Source organism: Coregonus clupeaformis, chromosome 27 (genome assembly GCF_020615455.1).
Source record: "Coregonus clupeaformis isolate EN_2021a chromosome 27, ASM2061545v1, whole genome shotgun sequence".
In the NCBI taxonomy this organism is placed as follows: Eukaryota; Metazoa; Chordata; class Actinopteri; order Salmoniformes; family Salmonidae; genus Coregonus; species Coregonus clupeaformis.
This window is the reverse complement of record NC_059218.1, coordinates 42,522,194-42,544,894: the sequence shown is the minus strand read 5'-3', so window position 1 is coordinate 42,544,894 and position 22,701 is coordinate 42,522,194. Positions and strand designations below refer to the sequence as shown.

At 42.7% G+C, this 22,701-nt stretch overlaps 1 protein-coding gene across 1 annotated transcript in view; it reads right to left on the bottom strand.

Annotated features, from left to right (window-relative positions):
* Positions 1–22,701, bottom strand: part of tiam1a (TIAM Rac1 associated GEF 1a) — a 165,545-nt gene that overhangs the window by 47,910 nt on the left and 94,934 nt on the right. Inside the window, exons 15-18 of the mRNA XM_045207950.1 lie at positions 18,887–18,991; positions 11,877–11,958; positions 6,790–6,876; positions 4,126–4,341 (exon numbers count right to left, since the gene is read on the bottom strand). Coding sequence (XP_045063885.1) covers positions 4,126–4,341; positions 6,790–6,876; positions 11,877–11,958; positions 18,887–18,991 — 490 coding nt within the window. The remainder of the gene's footprint in view (positions 1–4,125; positions 4,342–6,789; positions 6,877–11,876; positions 11,959–18,886; positions 18,992–22,701) is intronic.

The following is a 22,701-nucleotide window of genomic DNA, read 5'->3' as shown; positions in this document are numbered from 1 at the left end:
GTCCAAATTTGAGATTTTTGGTTCCAACCGCCGTGTCTTTGTGAGACGCAGAGTAGGTGAACGGATGATCTTTGCATGTGTGTTTCCCACCGTGAAGCATGGAGGAAGAGGTGTGATGGCGCAGTGGTCTAAGGCACTGCATCGCAGTGCTAACTGTGCCACTAGAGATCCTGGTTCGAATCCAGGCTCTGTCGCAGCCGGCCGCGACTGGGAGACTCATGGGCGGCGCACAATTGGCCCAGCGTCGTCCAGGGTAGGGGAGGGAATGGCCGGCAGGGATGTCGCTCAGTTGATAGAGCATGGCGTTTGCAACGCCAGGGTTGTGGGTTCGATTCCCACGGGGGGCCAGTATAAAAAGATATGTATTCACTAACTGTAAGTCGCTCTTGATAAGAGCTTCTGCTAAATGACTAAAATGTAATGTAAATGATGATGGTGTGGGGTGCTTTGCTGGTGACACTGATGGTGATTTATCATTCTGCAGCGATACGCCATCCCATCTGGTTTGCGCTTATTGGGACTATCATTTGTTTTTCAACAGGACAACGACCCAAAACACACCTCCAGGCTGTGTAAGGGCTATTTGACCAAGAAGGAGAGTGATGGAGGGCTGCATCAGATGACCTGGCCTCCACAATCACCCGGCCTCAATCCAATTGAGATGGTTTGGGATGAGTCGGACAGCAGAGTGAAGGAAAAGTTGCCAAGAAGCATATGTGGGAACTCCTTCAAGACTGTTGGAAAAGCATTCCAGGTGACTACCTCATGAAGCTGGTTGAGAGAATGCCAAGCTCAATTACCTGGACTAACCTGTACCACCGCACATTGACTCGGTACCGGTACCCGCTTTATATATCGCTATTGTTATTTTATTGTTGCGCTTGTATTTTTTACTTTAGTTTATTTAGTAAATATTTTTCTTAACTCTTATTTTTCTTAACAACTGCATTGTTGGTTAAGGTCTTGTAAGTAAGCATTTCACGGTAAGGCCTACAACTGTTGTATTCGGCGCATGTGACAAATACAATTTGATTTGATTTGATTTTAGCAAACACAAAAACTGACACCAAAGACCTAAAACTCACAACATCTAGGGGGATGAGTGCTCTCCCCACTAACATACACTTAAAGCAGAGCCGAATCTAAGTCAGTAGTCTTCGTGTGCTTGAAAAGTTTGTTAACTGCATGACACGTTCCCCCTTCAGGCGAGCCGAAGAGCAGTGGTGAATTTAGGAAATTAATGCGAGCCCGAAGGCGGTCTCTGCATTCAGTGGGCATGTTTTTAAGTTTTCTTCAGGTGAATATGATTGGTCATTGACTCCCCCCATAGTATGTTATACAAAGGGACCGACTGAAAGGGAACCCTGTTCTACATTATGGTCTGTGCGGTATGGGGAACCCTGTTCTACATTATGGTCTGTGCAGTATGGGGAACCCTGTTCTACATTATGGTCTGTGCAGTATGGGGAACCCTGTTCTACATTACGGTCTGTGCGGTATGAAGGTACTCCTGTGTCTGACCTTGTGAGGGGCCAACTGAAATCCCTGACAGCTCTCTCCAACCGGTGGGTTAATTACATTCTTTACATATTCATGAATGTTCTTTCGGGCACAACAGCATTCTGTCAGGCAGTTTAATATCAGAGGCTTATATACAGAGACTCCAAGCTGTTCTCTGTACTGCTCTATCAGGCTAAGGGACAGCACGCGTGCATAATCAGATGAACTTTTTTTAACCCGAGTGATTTTTTTCTACCTGTACACCTTTTCAACTGTACGCCTGTCGTCTCTGTCCCTGCACCTTCAGGTGAAGGACACCTGTCGTCTCTGTCCCTGCACCTTCAGGTGAAGGACACCTGTCGTCTCTGTCCCTGCACCTTCAGGTGAAGGACACCTGTCGTCTCTGTCCCTGCACCTTCAGGTGAAGGACACCTGTCGTCTCTGTCCCTGTACTTTCAGGTGAAGGACACCTGTTGTCTCTGTCCCTGCACCTTCAGGTGAAGGACACCTGTCGTCTCTGTCCCTGCACCTTCAGGTGAAGGACACCTGTCGTCTCTGTCCCTGCACCTTCAGGTGAAGGACACCTGTCGTCTCTGTCCCTGCACCTTCAGGTGAAGGACACCTGTCGTCTCTGTCCCTGCACCTTCAGGTGAAGGACACCTATCGTCGCTGTCCCTGCACCTTCAGGTGAAGTACACCTGTCGTCTCTGTCCCTGCACCTTCAGGTGAAGGACACCTATCGTCGCTGTCCCTGCACCTTCAGGTGAAGTACACCTGTCGTCTCTGTCCCTGCACCATCAGGTGAAGGACACCTGTTGTCTGTCTTCTTTCTTATCAGGTGAAGGTGAAGAAGGTGAATGGCCACAGGTGTATAATGGCCTGAAACTGAACTGGACAGTAAAGACATGACCAAAGCCAGAAAGAAAGCTCTTTCACATTGTGTTTTTCTCATACTAATGTTACAAATAATATTTCTGGAGACGATTTCACTGACAATGCAAAACATTATTTTTTTACACTGAACAACAATATAAAAGCAACATGTAAAGTGTTGGTCCCATGTTTCATGAGCTGAAATAAAATATCCCATAAATCTTCCATACTGCACAAAAAAGCTTATTTCTCTTAAAATATTTGTTTACATCCCCTGTTAGTGAACATTTCTCCTTTGCCAAGATAATCCGTCCAGCTGACAGGTGTGGCATATCAAGAAGCTGATTAAACAGCATGATCATTACACAGGTGCACTTTGTGCTGGGGACAATAAAAGGCCACTCTAAAATGTTCAGTTTTTTCGTCACACAACACAATGCCACAGATGTCAAAATGTTTTGAGGGAGGGTGCAATTGTCATGCTGACTGCAGGAATGTCCACCAGAGCTGTTGCTATAAGCCCCCTCCAACGTCGTTTTAGAGAATTTGGCAGTACGTCCAACCGGCCTCACAACCGCAGACCACGTGTAACCACGCCAGCCTAGGACCTCCACATCCGGCTTCTTCACCTGCGGGATCGTCTGAGAACAGCCACCCGGACAGCTGATGAAACTGTGGGTTTGCACAACCGAAGAATTTCTGCACAAACTGTCAGAAACAGTCTCATGGATCTGCGTGTTCGTCGTCCTCACCAGGGTCTTGACCTGCAGTTCATCTGGGCAGATGGCAGACAGCGTGTATTGGCGTCGTGTGGACGAGCAGGTTTGCAGATGTCAACGTTGTGAACAGAGTGCCCCATGGTGGCGGTGGAGTTATGGTATGGGCAGGCATATGCTGTGGACAACGAACACAATTGCGTTTTATCGATGGCAATTTGAATGCACAGAGATACCGTGACGAGATCCTGAGGCCCATTGTCGTGCCATTCATCCGCTGCCATCACCTCATGTTTCAGCATGATAACGCACGGCTTCCATTTCGCAAAGGATCTGTACACAATTCCTGGAAGCTGAAAATGTCCCAGTTCTTCCATGGCCTGCATACTCACCAGACATGTCACCCATCGACGTGTACGACGGCGTGTTCCAGTTCCCGCCAATATCCAGCAACATGGCACAGACATTGAAGAGGAGTGGGTCAACATTAACAGCCTGATCAACCCTATGCGAAGTAGATGTCGCGCTGCATGAGGAACATGGTGGTCACACCAGATACTGACTAGTCTTCTGGTCCACGCCTCTTACCTTTTTATAAAGACATCTGTGACCAACAGATGCATATCTCTATTCCCAGTAATGAGAAATCCATCGATTAAGCCTAATTAATTAATTAAATTAAAATCTTTGAAATTGTTGCATGTTGCGTTTATATTATTGTTCAGTGTAATATATGCATGTGATATCAAAAACAATTTGCAATGTAAATTGTTTTGCAGTGAAAACGACAGTTTCTCAACAAACAAAAAAATGCAGGTAGATCCTTCTCCGGTTTGATGTGTTTGCTTGTGTTTCCTTCCTGTTTCCTTCCGTTTGGTCCGGTTTGGTTTATTGGTTTATATATAAATATAATTATAATATAATTATCCCCTGAACTTGTCCAATAAGAAGCTGTCATTTTGTCACAATATTTAATAATATTATTATTATTAATATATTTAATATCATTTTGGCAACAATAAATACAACCACTCACCTTGGCTCTGGGAGTAGATGTCTGTACAGGTGTTGTGTTCTGCTGTGTTGGAGCGTCGAGGGGGCAAAGGGCAGAGGTCGCGGGGGTCAAGGGTCGGCAAGGTGCTCACGCTCAGGGACAACGAGGGGCCGACGAACGCTGACCTCATATCCGCCACCCCCAGAGCCGATGCCGGTTTACCATTTAACAACATGATCTCATCACCCACAAGCAGGCCTGGAGATAGAGAGAGAGAGAGAGAATGAGAGAGAGAGAGAGAGAGAGAGAGAGAGAGAGAGAGAGAGAGAGAGAGAGAGAGAGAGAGAGAATGAGAGCGAGAGAGAGAGAGAGAGAGAGAGAGATTACATTACACACACTCACACCATCACCAAAGATAAAGAGAGAGGACATGATAGAGACTTTAGATAAAGGGAAGACAAGATCTAACATACACACACGCCAGGCTGCTGAGGGGAGGACAGCTCATAATAATGGCTGGAACGGAGTGAATGGAATGGCATCAAACCATGTGTTTGATGTATTTGATACCATTCCACCGATTCCGCTCCAGCCATTACCACGAGCCCATCCTCCCGAATTAAGGTGCCACCAGCCTCCTGTGACACACACACACACATAAACTCAAATACACACACCAACTTTTAGAGAGAACATGAGCTAACACACACACACACACACACACACACAAAGCACTCAGACCTATGTGAATGCTTAATTCCAACTAGACACAAACCCCTCCAGGACATACATCCAACGAAGGGTAGAGGCTGAGACATTCATTGACCAGCTAATCACAAAGATCCCTCAAGCAGACATACTTAAATATATCTTCACTTATATATCCACACAAGAAAAAAAAATGATTTAACAATAAATCTATTTCATTGTTGTTTGTATTAGCTGAGATACAAACACATCAAAACGCTATTCCCTCTCTCCACCCTTTGCACTAACTCAAGCTCTAGAAAAATACTTTAAAAATGCTTCCTTCCTTCCTTCCTTCCTTCCTTCCTTCCTTCCTTCCTTCCTTCCTTCCTTCCTTCCTTCCTTCCTTCCTTCCTTCCTTCCTTTCCTCCTTCCTTGAAGCAATCCCTAATCCGAACACAGTTGGATTAATGGAAGCAGCACTGCATGCAGTGTGGTTGACACCTGGCCTTTTCCTTTTCCACTAACATATAGACCGGCGTTTAGCTGAACAAAGGAAGGAAGAATGTATTGTATTGGACAAGGCCCTTTGATTGACTGGCTCTAGTCCCGCCTCCTTTCACCAACTGTGTCTGTGCGGTCCTAATTAGCAATCAAATAGCCAGCCAATTAGAACCCATTAAATCAAATTATGCAAATAGACTGTGAAAAGCGTTCTCGGGCTTCTGACTGCTCCTGTCTCTGATGCTGATGCAGGATGGTCTGCGTGGCTCAGTAAGTAGACTTCGCAAAACAGCAGGATGGTGGGTTCAATTCCCCCCTTGGGGGGCCACTCATACTCATAGAAGTGTTTACTGTAAAGTTGCTTTGGATAAAAGTGTCTGCTGAACGGCAATATATAAATATATAAACACACTATGTAGAAGAGGACGGACACCCAGGACAGTCGGTGGTGAGGTTGTAACGACTTGTCTGTGAGAATAAAGCAGTGTGTGATCCCCAGAGTGTACACATTGTTATTACTGTAGCGGCCATCATCCCTGTAGGGCCAGACTTCAATCTCAATTCACATCCCTTCTAATAGAAGCAGTGCTACGGCTGGAATAATAGACTGTGTGTCCTGAAAAGGAACAGGGCAGGAGTGCAGACACACACACACACACACACACACCCTCAAGCCTAACACTAATGCTTTCCCATTGCCATTCAGGCTCTGAACACACACGGCCCGAAGGCGTGACCCAGTTGTCTGAGATGTTATATGTCAGTTGTCTGAGAGAGTCTCTGTTGGACAAAGAGGGTTATCACCCCTTCTAGCTGTTCGTGTGTGTGATGATGTGGTGCTATTTGTCCCGTGCTGGCCTGGTTTCCCAACACACCCTCTAGTCTTTCATGCTTTCAAATTGCCATTCACACACAAACCCTCAGGCATTGCCATTCATTCTCCTGAACACATACACTCTCTCTCCCTCACACACACACACACACCATCGCACGCTCTGCTTAAATATATTCCAAATGTATTTTAGTATTGTCTCTATATATTTCCACCTCTCCATAGAGAATAAGTCATATAGCCTGCAGCAAGCATCATTTATAATGCCAAAGCATTAGATTCCAGCTAGCCACTGCTAGCATCATTTACAATGCTAATGCATTAGATTCCAGCTAGCCACTGCTAGCATCATTTACAATGCTAATGCATTAGATTCCAACCAGCTACAACCTCACGCTGGACTAGCCTCCTCCCAACATCGGGACAGAGTCAACCATGTCAGCTCCATGCATTATGGGCTGGTTTCCCGGACCCAGAGCAAGCCCTTGAAAGTGCTTTTAATTCCAGAAATGGGGTTTATATGGGTCCAAGAGAAATGGGGTTGATATGGGTCCAGGAAAACTGCCCTATCTGCAGCACATCTAAGAGGGGCCGGCAGGTACTCCTAAGGTTAGAGAAGCAAGCTTTCAACCGGAGGGTTGTCGGTTTGATTTTCAGGTGTGTGTGTGTTTGTCCATGTGTACCTTTAGCGGAAGCCAGTCCTCCTGCTTTTACTTCAGTGATATGGAGCTGCTGGGTCCCCTCCTCGTCTACTACTGCTACTGAGAAACCTAAAGAGAGAGATGTAGTTTAGTTAATTAGGATTCCCATTAGCTACTGAGAAACCTAAAGAGAGATGTAGTTTAGTTAATTAGGATTCCAATTAGCTACGGAGAAACCTAAAGAGAGATGTAGTTTAGTTAATTAGGATCCCCATTAGCTACTGCACATACCCCGTTCAAAGGCACTTACATTTTTTGTCTTGCCCGTTCACCCTCTGAATGGCACACATACATAATCGATGTCTCAAATGTCTCAAGGCTTAAAAATCCTTCTTTAACCTGTCTCCTCCCCCTTCATCTACACTAATTGAAGTGGATTTAACAAGTGACATCAATAAGGGATCATAGCTTTCACCTGGATTCACCTGGTCAGACTATGTCAGGGAAAGAGCAGGTGTTCTTAATGTTTTGTATACTCGGTGTATATTGGAAAGACCAAGAGACAACACCAAGAGACAACAAAAATACAATTTACACACGATTCATATATACAGTGCCTTTGGAATGTACTCAGACCCATTGATTTTTTCCACATTTTTTTTAACGTTACAGCCTTAATCTAAAATGGATTAAATAAATAAAAATCCTCAGCAATCTACACACAATACCTCATAATGACAAAGAGAAAAACAGGTTTTTAGAAATGTAAACGAATGTATTAAAAATAAAAAACAGAAATACCTTATTTACATAAATATTGACTCTTTGCTATGAGACTCGAAATTGAGCTCAGGTGCATCCTGTTTCCATTGGTCATCCTTGATATGTTTCTACAACTTGATTGGAGTCCACCTGTGATAAATTCAATTGATTTGACATGATTTGGAAAGGCACACATCTGTCTATATAAGGTCCCATAGTTGACAGTGCATGTCAGAGCAAAAACCAAGCCATGAGGTCGAAGGAGTTGTCCGTAGAGCTCCGAGACAGGATTGTGTTGAGGCACAGATCTGGGGAAGGGTACCAAAACATTTCTGCAGCATTGAAGGTCCCCAAGAACGCAGTGGCCTCCATCATTCTGAAATGGAAGAAGTTTGGAACCACCAAGACTCTTCCTAGAGCTGGCCGCCCGGCCAAACTGAGCAATCGGGGGAGAAGGGCCTTGGACAGGGAGGTGACCAAGAACACGATGGTCACTCTGACAGAGCTCTAGGGTTCCTCTGTGGAGATGGGAGAACCTTCCAGAAGGACAACCATCTCTTCAGCACTCCACCAATCAGGCCTTTATGGTAGAGTGGCCAAACGGAATCCACTCCTCAGTAAAAGGCACATGACAGCCCGCTTGGAGTTTGCCAAAAGGCACCTAAAGACTCTCAGACCTTGAGAAACAAGATTCTCTGGTCTGATGTAACCAAGATTAAACTCTTTCACCTGAATGCCAAGCATCACGTCTGGAGGAAACCTGGCACCATCCCTACGGTGAAGTATGGTGGTGGCAGCATCATGCTGTGGGTATGTTTTTCAGCGGCAGGGACTGGGAGACTAGTCAGGATCGAGGCAAAGATGAATGGAGCAAAGTACAGAGAGATCCTTGATGAAAACCTGCTCCAGAGTGCTCAGTACCTCAGACTGGGGCGAAGGTTCACCTTCCAACAGGACAACGACCCTAAGCACACAGCAAAGACAAGTCGGGACAAGTCTCTGAATGTCCTTGAGTGGCCCAGCCAGAGCCTGTACTTGAACCCGATCAAACATCTCTGGAGAGACCTGAAAATAGCTTTGCAGCAACGCTCCCCATCCAACCTGACAGAGCTTGAGAGGATCTGCAGAGAAGAATGGGAGAAACTCCCCAAATACAGGTGTGCCAAGCTTGTAGCGTCATATCCAAGAAGACTCGAGGCTGTAATCACTGCCAAAGGTGCTTCAACAAAGTACTGAGTAAAGGGTCTGAATACTTTTATAAATTAGCAAAAATAAATAAAAACCTGTTTTTGCTTCGTCATTATGGGTATTGTGTTTAGAAAGAGGAGACGTGCCGTGATATAATGTTTTTTTTTATCTGTTTTTTTTTAAAGCTAAACTTGCTTTTTGCCTGAGTAACCTCTGGTGGCAGAGCCTTCCAGAGCCTTCCATTATGGCTCTATACATAACTGAGTGGCGTGTTAAATCTGTTTTTGGTTTGGGTACCGTGAAGGAACCCATAGTGGCATGTCTGTTGGGGTGTGTATGAAGTGTATGCAAATAGATTATACAAGTGCTTAGGCATTTTCAACACAAATGTTTCTTAAAAAGACTAGAATAGAAGTAGTCAAATTCTCCTCAACCCTCAACCATGAAAGACTATCATGCATGTTGTTGATGTTAGTTATGTTCTGTGTCTTCAGTTAAGGGAAAGGTGTGCTGCTCTGTTTTGAGCCAGCTGCAACTTTGCTAGGTCTTTCTTTGCTGCGCTTGACCATATTACCAGACAGTAATCAAGATGGGACAAGACCAGAGCCTGAACAACTAGTACAGTTGATCTTTTTATAACAGACATACCTCTCCCCATCTCCACAACAATTTTTTCAATATGACTTGTCCATGATAATTGACCATTCCAATGTTACTCCTAGGAGTTTAGCTTCTTCAACCTCAATGGTCACTCCCTTTCTACATAACTCCAGTTGAGGTTTAGGTCTTTAGATAATGTTTTGAACCAAATACAATGCTTTTACTTTTAGATGTATTTAAGACCCGTTTATTGTTAATTAACCATTCTGACACTGACTGTAACTCCTTGCTAAGAGTTTCAGTGAGCTCACTGGCTTTGGGTGTTGACATGTAGAGTGTGTCGATCATCAGCATACATAGTCATTTTAGCTTCTTGTAAGACAAGTGACAAATCATTTGTAAAAATTGAGAAGCGTAACGGCCCAAGGCAACTGCCCTGAGGGACACCACACTGTACATATCTGATATTAAATAAGCTTCCATTGAAGAACACTCTCTGGGTTCTATTGGAGAAATAACTCTCCAACCATGTGATGGCAGGTGATGTAAAGCCATAGCAAGTGAGTTTCTTCAATAACAATTTATGATCAATAACATGAAAGGCTGCACTGAAATCTAACAATACAGCTCCAACTATCATCATTGTTATCAATTTCTAGTCAGTGCGGCACAAGTTGAGTGCCCTTCCCCATGTGCATGCTGAAAGTAAGTAGTTAGCTTGTTCTTTGAAAAATAACATTGTATTTGTTCAAACATAATTTACTTCATCAGTTTACTAAGAGCAGGCAGCAAACTGATTGGTCGGCTGTTAGAGCCAGCAAAGGGTGCCTTACTATTTTTTAATCAGTGGAATTACTTTAGCTTCCTTCCACGCCTGTGGACACACACACTCCTTTAGGCTTTGGTTAAAGATATAGCAAATAGGGGTGGCATCAGTCTGCTACCATTCTCAATAGTTTCCCATCAAGGTTGTCTATACCTGGTAGCTTTGTTATTGATGGAAAACAATCATTTTTCCACCTCTAACTTGACCAAATTCATTATTAGATCTTCAATACACAAATATGATGGTTCACTGTTCAATGTTATCATTTCACTTCTGAGTTTTTCCACTTTACCAGTGAAATAGTCATTGAAATGATTGGCTATACCAAAAAAAGTGTTGTTATAAATGAGCCATCAACTTCAATGAATGAAGGAGATGGAGTCACAAAGCTAATCCACTGAGCAGCCTGACTTGTTTGCCACCTTTTTTTGCGTCAATTTTTCAATTCATCATCGATCCAGGGGGGCTATTGGACTTGTCTACACACCACTAAGTAACCGAAAGGTCGCTAGTTCAAATCCCTGAGCCGACAAGGTGAAAAATCTGCCGATGTGCCCTAGAGCAAGGTACTTAACCCTAATCGCTCCAGGGTTGCTGTTAATAATAGCAGACCCTGGCTGTGACCCCACTCTCCGGAAGGTGTCTCAGGGAGAGTTGGGATATGCAAAAAACGACATTTCCAATTCACACATGCGTATTAATATACACTTCTACATGTTGTGAAATGGGACAAATACAGTATAGGCACCCATTAAATGTTGTTCTACATCACAGAGAGAGAGAGAGAGAGAGAGAGAGAGAGAGAGAGAGAGAGAGAGAGAGAGAGAGAGAGAGAGAGAGAGAGAGAGAGAGAGAGAGAGAGAGAGAGAGAGAGAGAGAGAGAGAGAGAGAGAGAGAGAGAGAGAGAGAGAGAGAGAGAGAGAGAGAGGGGCAGAGAGAGAGAGAGAGAGAGACAGAGAGAGAGAGAGAGAGAGAGAGAGAGACAGAGAGAGAGAGAGAGAGAGAGAGAGAGAGAGAGAGAGAGAGAGAGAGAGAGAGAGAGAGAGAGAGAGAGAGAGAGAGAGAGAGAGAGAGAGAGAGAGAGAACAGAGAGAGAGAGAGAGAGACAGAGAGAGAGAGACATAGAGAGAGAGAGAGAGAGAGAGAGAGACGAGAGAGAGAGAGAGAGACAGAGAGAGAGAGAGAGAGAGAGAGACAGAGACAGAGAGAGAGAGAGAGAGAGAGAGAGAGAGAGAGAGAGAGAGAGAGAGAGAGAACAGAGAGAGAGAGAGAGAGAGAGAGAGAGAGACAGAGAGAGAGAGAGAGAGAGAGACAGAGAGAGAGAGAGACAGAGAGAGAGAGAGAGAGAGACAGAGAGAGAGAGAGAGAGAGAGAGACAGAGACAGAGAGAGAGAGACATATCTGTTCCGCACAGCACATCTCTATCAGAATACTCTGGAACATTACATTCTAGTGAATTAGTCTCGGCTAAGAGGCCAGCCTACCATATTAGAATAAGATATTAGCTTCATATATACGCCTATATCATTATAATGTTACCTAGCCTCATGTAAACGCGTGGTCCTCTGTAGCTCAATTGGTAGAGCACGGCGCTTGTAACGCCATGGCAGTGGGTTCGATCCCCGCGACCACCCATACGTAAAAATTTATGCACACATGACTGTAAGTCGCTTTGGATAAAAGCGTCTGCTAAATGGCATATTATATTATATATCATTATAATGTTACCTTATTACGATGTAGAGTGACCTACCGTATCCCAATGTGCAGGACTCAGCTTTGTCGAAGCGGATCAGCTTGGTGGTTTTGGGACATATCTCAATCTCTTTGTAGAGCTGCAGAAACAGGAGGAGACGATCAGTCTTGTCATCATGAAATAGCCCTGCCTGAGACTTCACTCTCACCGTCAAGATGTCGGTTTCTCCCGTGGGAGACCAGTGTTCAAATCCCGTGACACATGTATATCAGACCAGGGGCATTTGTACTACTGCCCATTGAGTTTAAGACCAGGCATTAGCTCAGGGTGTCAACGCAATTTTTGGGGGTGTCAGTCAAGGTTACTCATCATGTTAGGTTAGTTCAGCAAACCACATGTTAGATATCTGTGTTGGAGATCATGTAATGCAGTGCATTGGGAAAGCATTCAGAACCCTTGATTTTTTCCACATTTTGTTATGTTACAGCCTTCTTCGGAAATGGATTAAATAGATTGTTCCACCTTCAATCTACACACAATACCCCATAATGACAAAACAAAAACTCGTTTTAGAATTTTTTGGAAAAAATGGAAATATCACATTTACGTAAGTATTCAGACCCTTTACTGAGTACTTTGTTGAAGCACCTTTGGCAGCGATTACAGCCTCGAATCTTCTTGGGTATGACGCTACAAGCTTGGCACACCTGTATTTGTGGAGTTTCTCCTATTCTTCTCTGCAGATCCTCTCAAGCTCTGTCAGGTTGGATGGCGATCGTCGCTGCACAGCTATTTTCAGGTCTCTCCAGAGATGTTTGATGGGTTCAAGTCCGGGCTCTGGCTGGGCCACTCAAGGACATTCAGAGACTTTTCCCGAAGCCACTTCCGCGTTGTCTTGGCTGGGTCGTTGTCCTGTTGGAAGGTGAACCTTCGCCCCAGTCTGAGCGCTCTGGAGCAGGTTTTCATCAAGGATCTCTCTGTACTTTGCTCAGTTAATCTTTCCCTCGATCCTGACTAGTCTCCCAGTCCCTGCCGCTGAAAAACATACACACAGCATGATGCTGCCACCACCATGCTTCACTGTAGGGATGGTGCCAGGTTTCCTCCAGACGCTTTGCATTCAGGCCAAAGAGTTCACTATTGGTTTCATCAGACCAGAGAATCTTGTTTCTCATGGTCTGAGAGTCCTTTAGGTGCCTTTTGGCAAACTCCAAGCGGGCTGTCATGTGCCTTTTACTGAGGAGTGGCTTCCGTCTGGCAACTCTACCATGAAGGCCTGATTGGTGGAGTGCTGCAGAGTTGGTTGTCCTTTTGGAAGGTTCTCTCATCTCCACAGAGGAACTCTGGAGCTCGGTCAGAGTGACCATTGGGTTCTTGGTCACCTCCCTGACCAAGGCCCTTCTCCCCCGATTGCTCAGTTTGGCCAGGTGGCCAGCTCTAGGGAAGAGTCTTGGCAGTTTCAAACTTCTTCCATTTAAGAACGATTCCTTCGATCTCATGGCTTGGTTTTTGCTCTGACATGTGGGACCTTATATAGACAGGTGTGTGCCTTTCCAAATCATGTACAATCAATTGAATTTACCACCGGTGGACTCCAATCAAGTTGTAGAAACATCTCAAGGAAGATCAATGGAAACAGGATGCATCTGAGCTCAATTTCGAGTCTCAAAGCAAAGGGTCTGAATACTTATGTAAAAAGGTATTTCTGTTTTTTCTTTTTAATAAATGTGCTAGAATTTTATAAAAACCTGTTTTCGCTTTGTCATTATGGGGTATTGTGTGTAGATTGATGATGAATCCATTTTAGAATAAAGCTGTAACGTAATAAAATGTGAAAAAGGGGAAGGGGTCTGAATACTTTCTGAATGCACCGTATATCTGTTTTTGAGATCATGTTACAAATCTGTGTTAGAGATCATGTTAGAAATCTGTATTAGAGATCATGTTAGAAATCTGTGTTAGAGATCATGTTAGAAATATGTATTAGAGATCATGTTAGAAATCTGTATTAGAGATCACGTTAGAAATCTGTGTTAGAGATCATGTTAGAAATCTGTATTAGAGATCACGTTAGAAATCTGTATTAGAGATCATGTTAGAAATCTGTATTAGAGATCACGTTAGAAATCTGTGTTAGAGATCATGTTAGAAATCTGTATTAGAGATCACGATAGAAATCTGTGTTAGAGATCATAGATGTTTGTTAAATGTCTCAGCATCTCAACATCAATACAAGCAATCTTATGATTGCATTTCAGAGTTAACAGTCGGAAAAGCTATGACCTCAAATCCCATATCAAATATCATCTGTAAGTGTCCTTAACAACTAGATTTTGATGTGGCCATGCTTGAAGTATCACCAGCGTTTCAGTCTTTAACAACCCTAACCTCACCCTAACCCTACATCCAAGAACAAAGAGCGTGTGTATTTGGCCCAGCAGCTTTCTTTAATGATACTGCTACTTTTGACCTCTGTGGTGCCCCAGCAGTGGTTGCATGTGAACACAGCTGTGTCAATGAATACACAGACTGAAACAGTAGCCTAGTGTGTGTAAGTCACCATGGATAAATACTAATGTCATATTACAGAGAGCGTGAGAGAGGGAGAGAGAGACAGAGAGACAGAGAGAGAGAGAGAGCGAGAGAGAGAGAGAGAGAGAGAGAGAGAGAGAGAGAGAGAGAGAGAGAGAGAGAGAGAGAGAGAGAGAGAGAGAGAGAGAGAGAGAGAGAAAGAGGGATGAGGAGGAGGAGGAGAGATGGAGGAAGAGAGATGGAGAGATGGAGGAAGAGAGAGAGATATGGAGGAAGAGAGAGAGAGATAGAGAGAGAGAGAGAGAGAGAGAGAGAGAGAGAGATGGAGGAAGAGAGCAAAAGAGAGAGAGAGAGAGAGAGAGGGATGGAAAGATGAAGGAAGAGAGAAATTTGAAAATCTTCTGTATTATAGACTTGCACATTTCCTCAGTGAAAACAATGTACTGAGCAAATGTCAAATTGGCTTTTTACCAAATTACCATACGAGAGAGAGAGAGAGAGAGAGAGAGAGAGAGAGAGAGAGAGAGAGAGAGAGAGAGAGAGAGAGAGAGAGAGAAAGAGGGATGAGGAGGAGAGATGGAGGAAGAGAGATGGAGAGATGGAGGAAGAGAGAGAGATATGGAGGAAGAGAGAGAGAGAGAGAGAGAGAGAGAGAGATGGAGGAAGAGAGCAAAAGAGAGAGAGAGAGAGAGAGGGATGGAAAGATGAAGGAAGAGAGAAATGTGAAAATCTTCTGTATTATAGACTTGCACATTTCCTCAGTGAAAACAATGTACTGAGCAAATGTCAAATTGGCTTTTTACCAAATTACCATACGACAGACCACGTATTCACCCTGCACACCCTAATGGACAAACAAACAAACCAAAACAAAGGCAAAGTCTTCTCATGCTTTGTTGATTTCAAAAAAGCTTTTGACTCAATTTGGCATGAGGGTCTGCTATACAAATTGATGGAAAGTGGGGTTGGGGGAAAAACACAAAACATAATAAAATCCATGTACACAAACAACAAGTGTGCAGTTAAAATTGGCAAAAAACACACATATTTCTTTCCACAGGGCCGTGGGGTAAGACAGGGATGCAGTTTAAGCCCCACCCTCCTCAACATATATATCAACGAATTGGCGAGGGCACTAGAACAGTCTGCAGCACCTGGCCTCACTCTACTAGAATCTGAAGTCAAATGTCTTCTGTTTGCTGATGATCTGGTGCTTCTGTCCCCAACCAAGGAGGGCCTACAGCAGCACCTAGATCTTCTGCACAGATTGTCAGACCTGGGCCCTAAATCTCAGTAAGACAAAAATAATGGTGTTCCAAAAAAAGTCCAGTTGCCAGGACCACAAATACAAATTCCATCTAGACATCGTTGCCCTAGAGCACGCAAAAAAACTATACATACCTCGGCCTAAACATCAGCGCCACAGGTAACTTCCACAAAGCTATGAACGATTTGAGAGACAAGGCAAGAAGGGCCTTCTACGCCATCAAAAGGAACATAAAATTCGACATACCAATTAGGATCTGGCAAAAAATACTTGAATCAGTTATAGAACCCATTTCCCTTTGTGGTTGTGAGGTCTGGGGTCCGCTCACCAACCAAGAATTCACAACATGGGACACACCAAATTGAGACTCTGCATGCAGAATTCTGCAAGAAATATCTTCTGTGTACAATGTAAAACACCAAATAATGTATGCAGAGCAGAATTAGGTCGATACCCGCTAATGATCAACATCCAGAAAAGAGCCGTTAAATTCTACAACCACCTAAAAGGAAGCGATTCCCAAACCTTCCATAACAAAGCCATCACCTACAGAGAGATTAACCTGGAGAAGAGTCCCCTAAGCAAGCTGGTCCTGGGGCTCTGTTCACAAACACAAACAGACCCCACAGAGCCCCAGGACAGCAACACAATTAGACCCAACCAAATCATGAGAAAACTAAAAGATAATTACTTGACACATTGGAAAGAATTAACAAAAAAACAGAGCAAACTAGAACGCTATTTGGCCCTAAACAGAGGGTACACAGTGGCAGAATACCTTACCACTGTGACTGACCCAAACTTAAGGAAAGCTTTGACTATGTACAGACTCAGTGAGCATAGCCTTGCTATTGAGAAAGGCCGCCGTAGGCAGACCTGGCTCTCAAGAGAAGACAGGCTATGTGCACACTGCCCACAAAATGAGGTGGAAACTGAGCTGCACTTCCTAACCTCCTGCCAAATGTATGACCATATTAGAGACACATATTTCCCTCAGATCACACAGACCCACAAAAAGGGGGGGTTCTAAGATGACATATGGAATTGTTTTAAGATGGTCATACCATGGATCATTTAGCTATTTGATTTAGAATTTTAGGACCCCTTTAGGTATCAAAATAATATCCAAAACATTTATTTGAAAAATAAAAAATGGCCTTTAGCCCATAGAAACGCATTGAGTAACACACTGAATAACACATTGAATAACACACTGAATAACACACTGAATAACACATTGAATAACACACTGAATAACACACTGAATAACACACTGAATAACACACTGAATAACACACTGAATAACACACTGAATAACACACTGAATAACACACTGAATAACACATTGAATAACACACTGAATAACACACTGAATAACACATTGAATAACACACTGAATAACACACTGAATAACACACTGAATAACACACTGAATAACACACTGAATAACACACTGAATAACACACCGAATAACACACTGAATAACACACTGAATAACACATTCCTAAATGACAAAAAATAAATCATAAGAAACAAGGTTTGAAAGTGTCCTATATCTAGGAGATATAAGAAAACTCAAGAAATACAGTATATATATATATATATATATATTTTTACACATATTTAATCCCTTTTTTTGGTTAGGCACAAAACTATCTTTCATTCGTTTTTTAAAACCGGTATAGGTTACCTTCAGACAAGTCCTGTGACACTTGTGGGGGTCGTAGAGTCTCCCCATTCCATAGAGTGGTCATACTAGTTTGTAGGCCAAACCGTTCGGACGCTACAGACGTTGTCGTGAGAAGGCCGACTTTGTCTCATGGTCTGACAAACCAAATTTCTTCAGCCTCCTGAGGTTGAAGAGGCTCTGTTGCGCCTTCTTCACCACACTGTCTGCGTGGGTGGACCATTTCAGTTTGTCAGTGATGTGTACGCCAAAGATCTTGAAGCTTTCCACCTTCTCCACTGTGGTCCCATCGATGTGGATAGGGGGGTGCACCCTCTGCTGTTTCCTGAAGTCCACGATCATCTCCTTTGTTTTGTTGATGTTGAGTGAGAGGTTATTTTCCTGGCACCACACTCCCAGAGCCCTCACCTCCTACCTGTAGGCGGTCTTGTCATTGTTGGTAATCAGGCCTGCTACTGTTGTGTCGTCTGCAAACTTGATGATTGAGTTGGAGGCGAGCTTGGCCACGCAGTCATGGGTGAACAAGGGAGTACAGGAGGGGGCTGAGTACCCACCCTTGTGGGGCCCCAGTGTTGAGGATCAGCAAAGTGTTTCCTACCTTCACCACCTGGGGATGGCCCGTCAGGAAGTCCAGGACCCAGTTGCACAGGGTGGGGTTCAGACCCAGGGCCTCGAGCTTAATGATGAGCTTGGAGGGTACTATGGTGTTGAAGGCTGAGCTATAGTCAATGAACAGCATTCTTACATAGGTATTCCTCTTGTTCAGATGATGTTGAAATGTTGAAGTTGAAATGGTTCTGGAATAGTGGAGGCAGCTCCTGTTTTCTTTGCGACTTGCGGTAACTCTCTGTGTTTCTAAATCAATAGTTGTTCAGTTGTCCGAAAATGTCGGAAACATTAACTTGAACAGAGAGAGAACACCCCCTTTTCACATGTGAGGACAATAATATGTTTTCACCTCACATGTGAATTGCAGATTCACATGTGAAATTAGCAGTTTCACATGTGAAAAACCTTCAAATGTTGTCACGTGTAGTTTCATGGTATCACACATTGACATTTTGCATCTCCATGTTGTCACATTTTATTTGACATGAGATCAAGTTTCACGTTATCACATGTTGCTTTTACATGTTGTCACGTGATCACATGTGAAATGCATGTGGTTTCTCCGTAAGGGTACACAAAGATTGCACTCTGAGAATAGGTTTATTGTGTTAAGCGCTCTCTATGAAAAATAACAGCACAGTAGATTAGGTTATTGGGGTTAAAGTGTCTGAGGATCTTTAACCAACACGACGTTACACACACACACACACACACACACACACACACACACACACACACACACACACAAACACAAACACAAATACAAATACAAATACAAACACAAACACAAACACACACAAACACAAACACACACACACACACACACACACACACACACACACACACAAACACACACACAAACACACACAAACAGTCCTCCTGTCCTTCTATTCTCCTATCCTTCTATTCTCCTATCCTTCTATCCTTCTATCCTTCTATCCTTCTATCCTTCTATCCTTCTATTCTCCTCACCAGATCAGAGACGTCCTCCTCCGGTTTGGGGACATATAGCAGCAGCTGTTCCTCTACACACACCTTCAGACGCAGGTAGACGCTAGACGGGTCCAGTTTATAGGCCTAGGGATAGAGAGAGAGAGAGAGAGAGAGGGAGGGGGTGAGAGAGGGAGAGAGAGAGAGAGAGAGAGAGAGAGAGAGAGAGAGAGAGAGAGAGAGAGAGAGAGAGAGAGAGGGGGTGAGAGAGGGAGAGAGAGAGAGAGGGAGGGAGATAGAGAGGGGGAAACGGAAAGAAAGGAGAGAGAAAGAGAAGGAGAGAGAGAGGAGGGAGAGAGAGAAGGGAGAGAGAGAGAGAGAGAGAGAGAGAGAGAGAGAGAGAGAGAGAGAGAGAGAGAGAGAGAGAGAGAGAGACATTTAACCTCTGAATTGTGGAGACTAACACCAGGGGATGAGGATTTTCTAGAATAGTGGCCAATTAGTTTATGTAAATATTGAAGAGTGTGGGGCTGAGATTGAAACCCTGGCTGAGATTGGGGTTATGAGGCCTTGGTTCCAAGGAGATAGAGGGTTAAAGGGAGGGACAGTGCCTTCAGAGAGTATTCACACGTTTTTTTCTCAAATGTTGTTGTGGTACAAAGTGGGATTAAAATTGATTTAATTGTAATTTCTTGTCAACTATCTACACAAAATAATCTGTAATGTCAAATTGGAAGAACATTTTTAACGTTTATAAAAAAATATATATGGAAAGTAAAACACTAATATACGGTATTTTGATACGACAAGTATTCAAGTTTACATACACTCAATTAGTATTTGGTAGCATTGCCTTTAAATTGTTGGGTCAAACATTTCGGGTAGCCTTCCACAAGCTTCCCACAATAAGTTGGGTGAATTTTGGCCCATTCCTCCTGACAGAGCTGGTGTAACTGAGTCAGGTTTGTAGGCCTCCTTGCTCGCACACGCTTTTTCAGTTCTGCCCACAAATGTTCTATAGGATTGAGGTCAGGGCTTTGTGATGGCCACTCCAATACATTGACTTTGTTGTCCTTAAGCCATTTTGGCACAACTTTGGAAGTATGCTTGGGGTCATTGTCCATTTGGAAGAACCATTTGCGACCAAGCTTTAACTTCCTGACTGATGTCTTGAGATGTTGCTTCAATATATCCACATAATTTTCCTTCCTCATGATGCCATCTATTTTGTGAAGTGCACCAGTCCCTCCTGCAGCAAAGCACCCCCACAGCATGATGCTGCCACCCCCGTGCTTCACGGTTGGGATGGTGTTCTTCGGCTTGCAATCATCCCCCTTTTCCTCCAAACATAATGATGGTCATTATGGCCAAACAGTTCTAATTTTGTTTAATCAGACCAGAGGACATTTCTCCAAAAAGTACAATCTTTGTCCCCATGTGCAGTTGCAAACCGTAGCCTGGCTTTTTTATGGCGGTTTTGGAGCAGTGGCTTCTTCCTTACTGAGCGGCCTTTCAGATTATGTCGATATAAGACTCGTTTTACTGTGGATATAGATACTTTTGTACCTGTTTCCTCCAGCATCTTCACAAGGTCCTTTGCTGTTGTTCTGGGATTGATTTGCACTTTTCGGACCAAAGTACGTTCATCTCTAGGAGACAGAACGCGTCTCCTTCCTGAGCAGTATGACGGCTGCGTGGTCCCATGGTGTTTATACTTGCATACTATTGTTTGCACAGATGAACGTGGTACCTTCAGGCATTTGGAAATTGCTCCCAAGGATGAACCAGGCTTTTGGAGGTCTACAATTATTTTCTGAGGTCTTGGCTGATTTCTTTTGATTTTCCCATGATGTCAAGCAAAGAGGCACTGAGTTTGAAGGTAGGCCTTGAAATACATCCACAGGTACACCTCCAATTGTCTCAAATTATGTCAATTAGCCTATCAGAAGCTTTCCAGAGCCATGACATCATTTTGTGGAATTTTCCAAGCTGTTTAAAGGCACAGTCAACATAGTGTATGGAAACTTCTGACCCACTGGAATTGTGATACAGTGAATTATAAGTGAAATAATCTGTCTGTAAACAATTGTTGGAAAAATTACTTGTGTCATGCACAAAGTAGATGTCCTATCTGACTTGCCAAAACTACAGTTTGTTAACAAGAAATGTGTGGAGTGGTTGAAAAACGGGTTTCAATGACTCCAACCTAAGTGTATGTAAACGTCCGACTTCAACTGTAGATACTTTTTGGGGGAAAACCACAGGCCTTTAAAAGGAAAGAATTCAACAACCATGGAAGAATCTCAATTGAACACTCCTCGCGTCCTCTCTCCTCGCCTCCTCGCCTCCACAAAACCCATTGCAGGAGAAAGGGAGAAAAGGTCAGAGGGGAGGGACCTTTAGCTATCTCATCTGTTGGGTTTTGAGAAGGAGAGAGGAGTATGCAATTGAGATTCTCTCCATGTCTCTGTCACTAACAAATACAGTCATGGGTTGTAACTCTACAATTCACTCAAAAATAATAGGCACCATGGGAAATATGCAAATTAGGCTTTACACCATATAACGTTAAAACAACACTCAAAATGACTTAGTGTAACAGTGTTTTGTTTAACACTAATAGGAGTTCTCTGGATTAACACGAATAGAAATAACACTAATAGGATTTATCTCTAGATTAACACAAATAGAAATAACACTAATAGAATTTATCTCTAGATTAACTCCTATTTGTGTTATTTCTATTCATGTTAATCTATAGATAAATCCTATTAGTGTTATTTCTGTTATAGTGTTAATCTAGAGAACTCCTATTAGAGTTATTTCTATTCTAGTGTTAATCTAGAGATAACTCCTATTAGAGTTATTTGTATTCTAGTGTTAATCTAGAGAACTCATATTAGTGTTATCTCTAGATTAACACTATAATAGAAATAACACGAATAGGAGTTATCTCTAGATTAACACTAGAATAGAAATACCACTAATAGGAGTTATCTCTAGATTAACACTATAATAGAAATAACACAAATAGGAGTTATCTCTAGATTAACACTATAATAGAAATACCACTAATAGGAGTTATCTCTAGATTAACACTATAATATAAATACCACTAATAGGAGTTCTCTCTAGATTAACACTATAATAGAAATAACACGAATAGGAGTTATCTCTAGATTAACACTATAATAGAAATAACACGAATAGGAGTTATCTCTAGATTAACACTATAATAGAAATAACACGAATAGGAGTTATCTCTAGATTAACACTATAATAGAAATAACACGAATAGGAGTTATCTCTAGATTAACACTATAATAGAAATAACACGAATAGGAGTTATCTCTAGATTAACACTATAATAGAAATAACACTAATAGGAGTTATCTCTAGATTAACACTATAATAGAAATAACACTAATAGGAGTTATCTCTAGATTAACACTATAATAGAAATAACACGAATAGGAGTTATCTCTAGATTAACACTAGAATAGAAATACCACTAATAGGAGTTATCTCTAGATTAACACTATAATAGAAATAACACGAATAGGAGTTATCTCTAGATTAACACTATAATAGAAATACCACTAATAGGAGTTATCTCTAGATTAACACTATAATAGAAATAACACGAATAGGAGTTATCTCTAGATTAACACTATAATAGAAATACCACTAATAGGAGTTATCTCTAGATTAACACTATAATAGAAATAACACGAATAGGAGTTATCTCTAGATTAACACTATAATAGAAATAACACGAATAGGAGTTATCTCTAGATTAACACTAGAATAGAAATAACACGAATAGGAGTTATCTCTAGATTAACACTATAATAGAA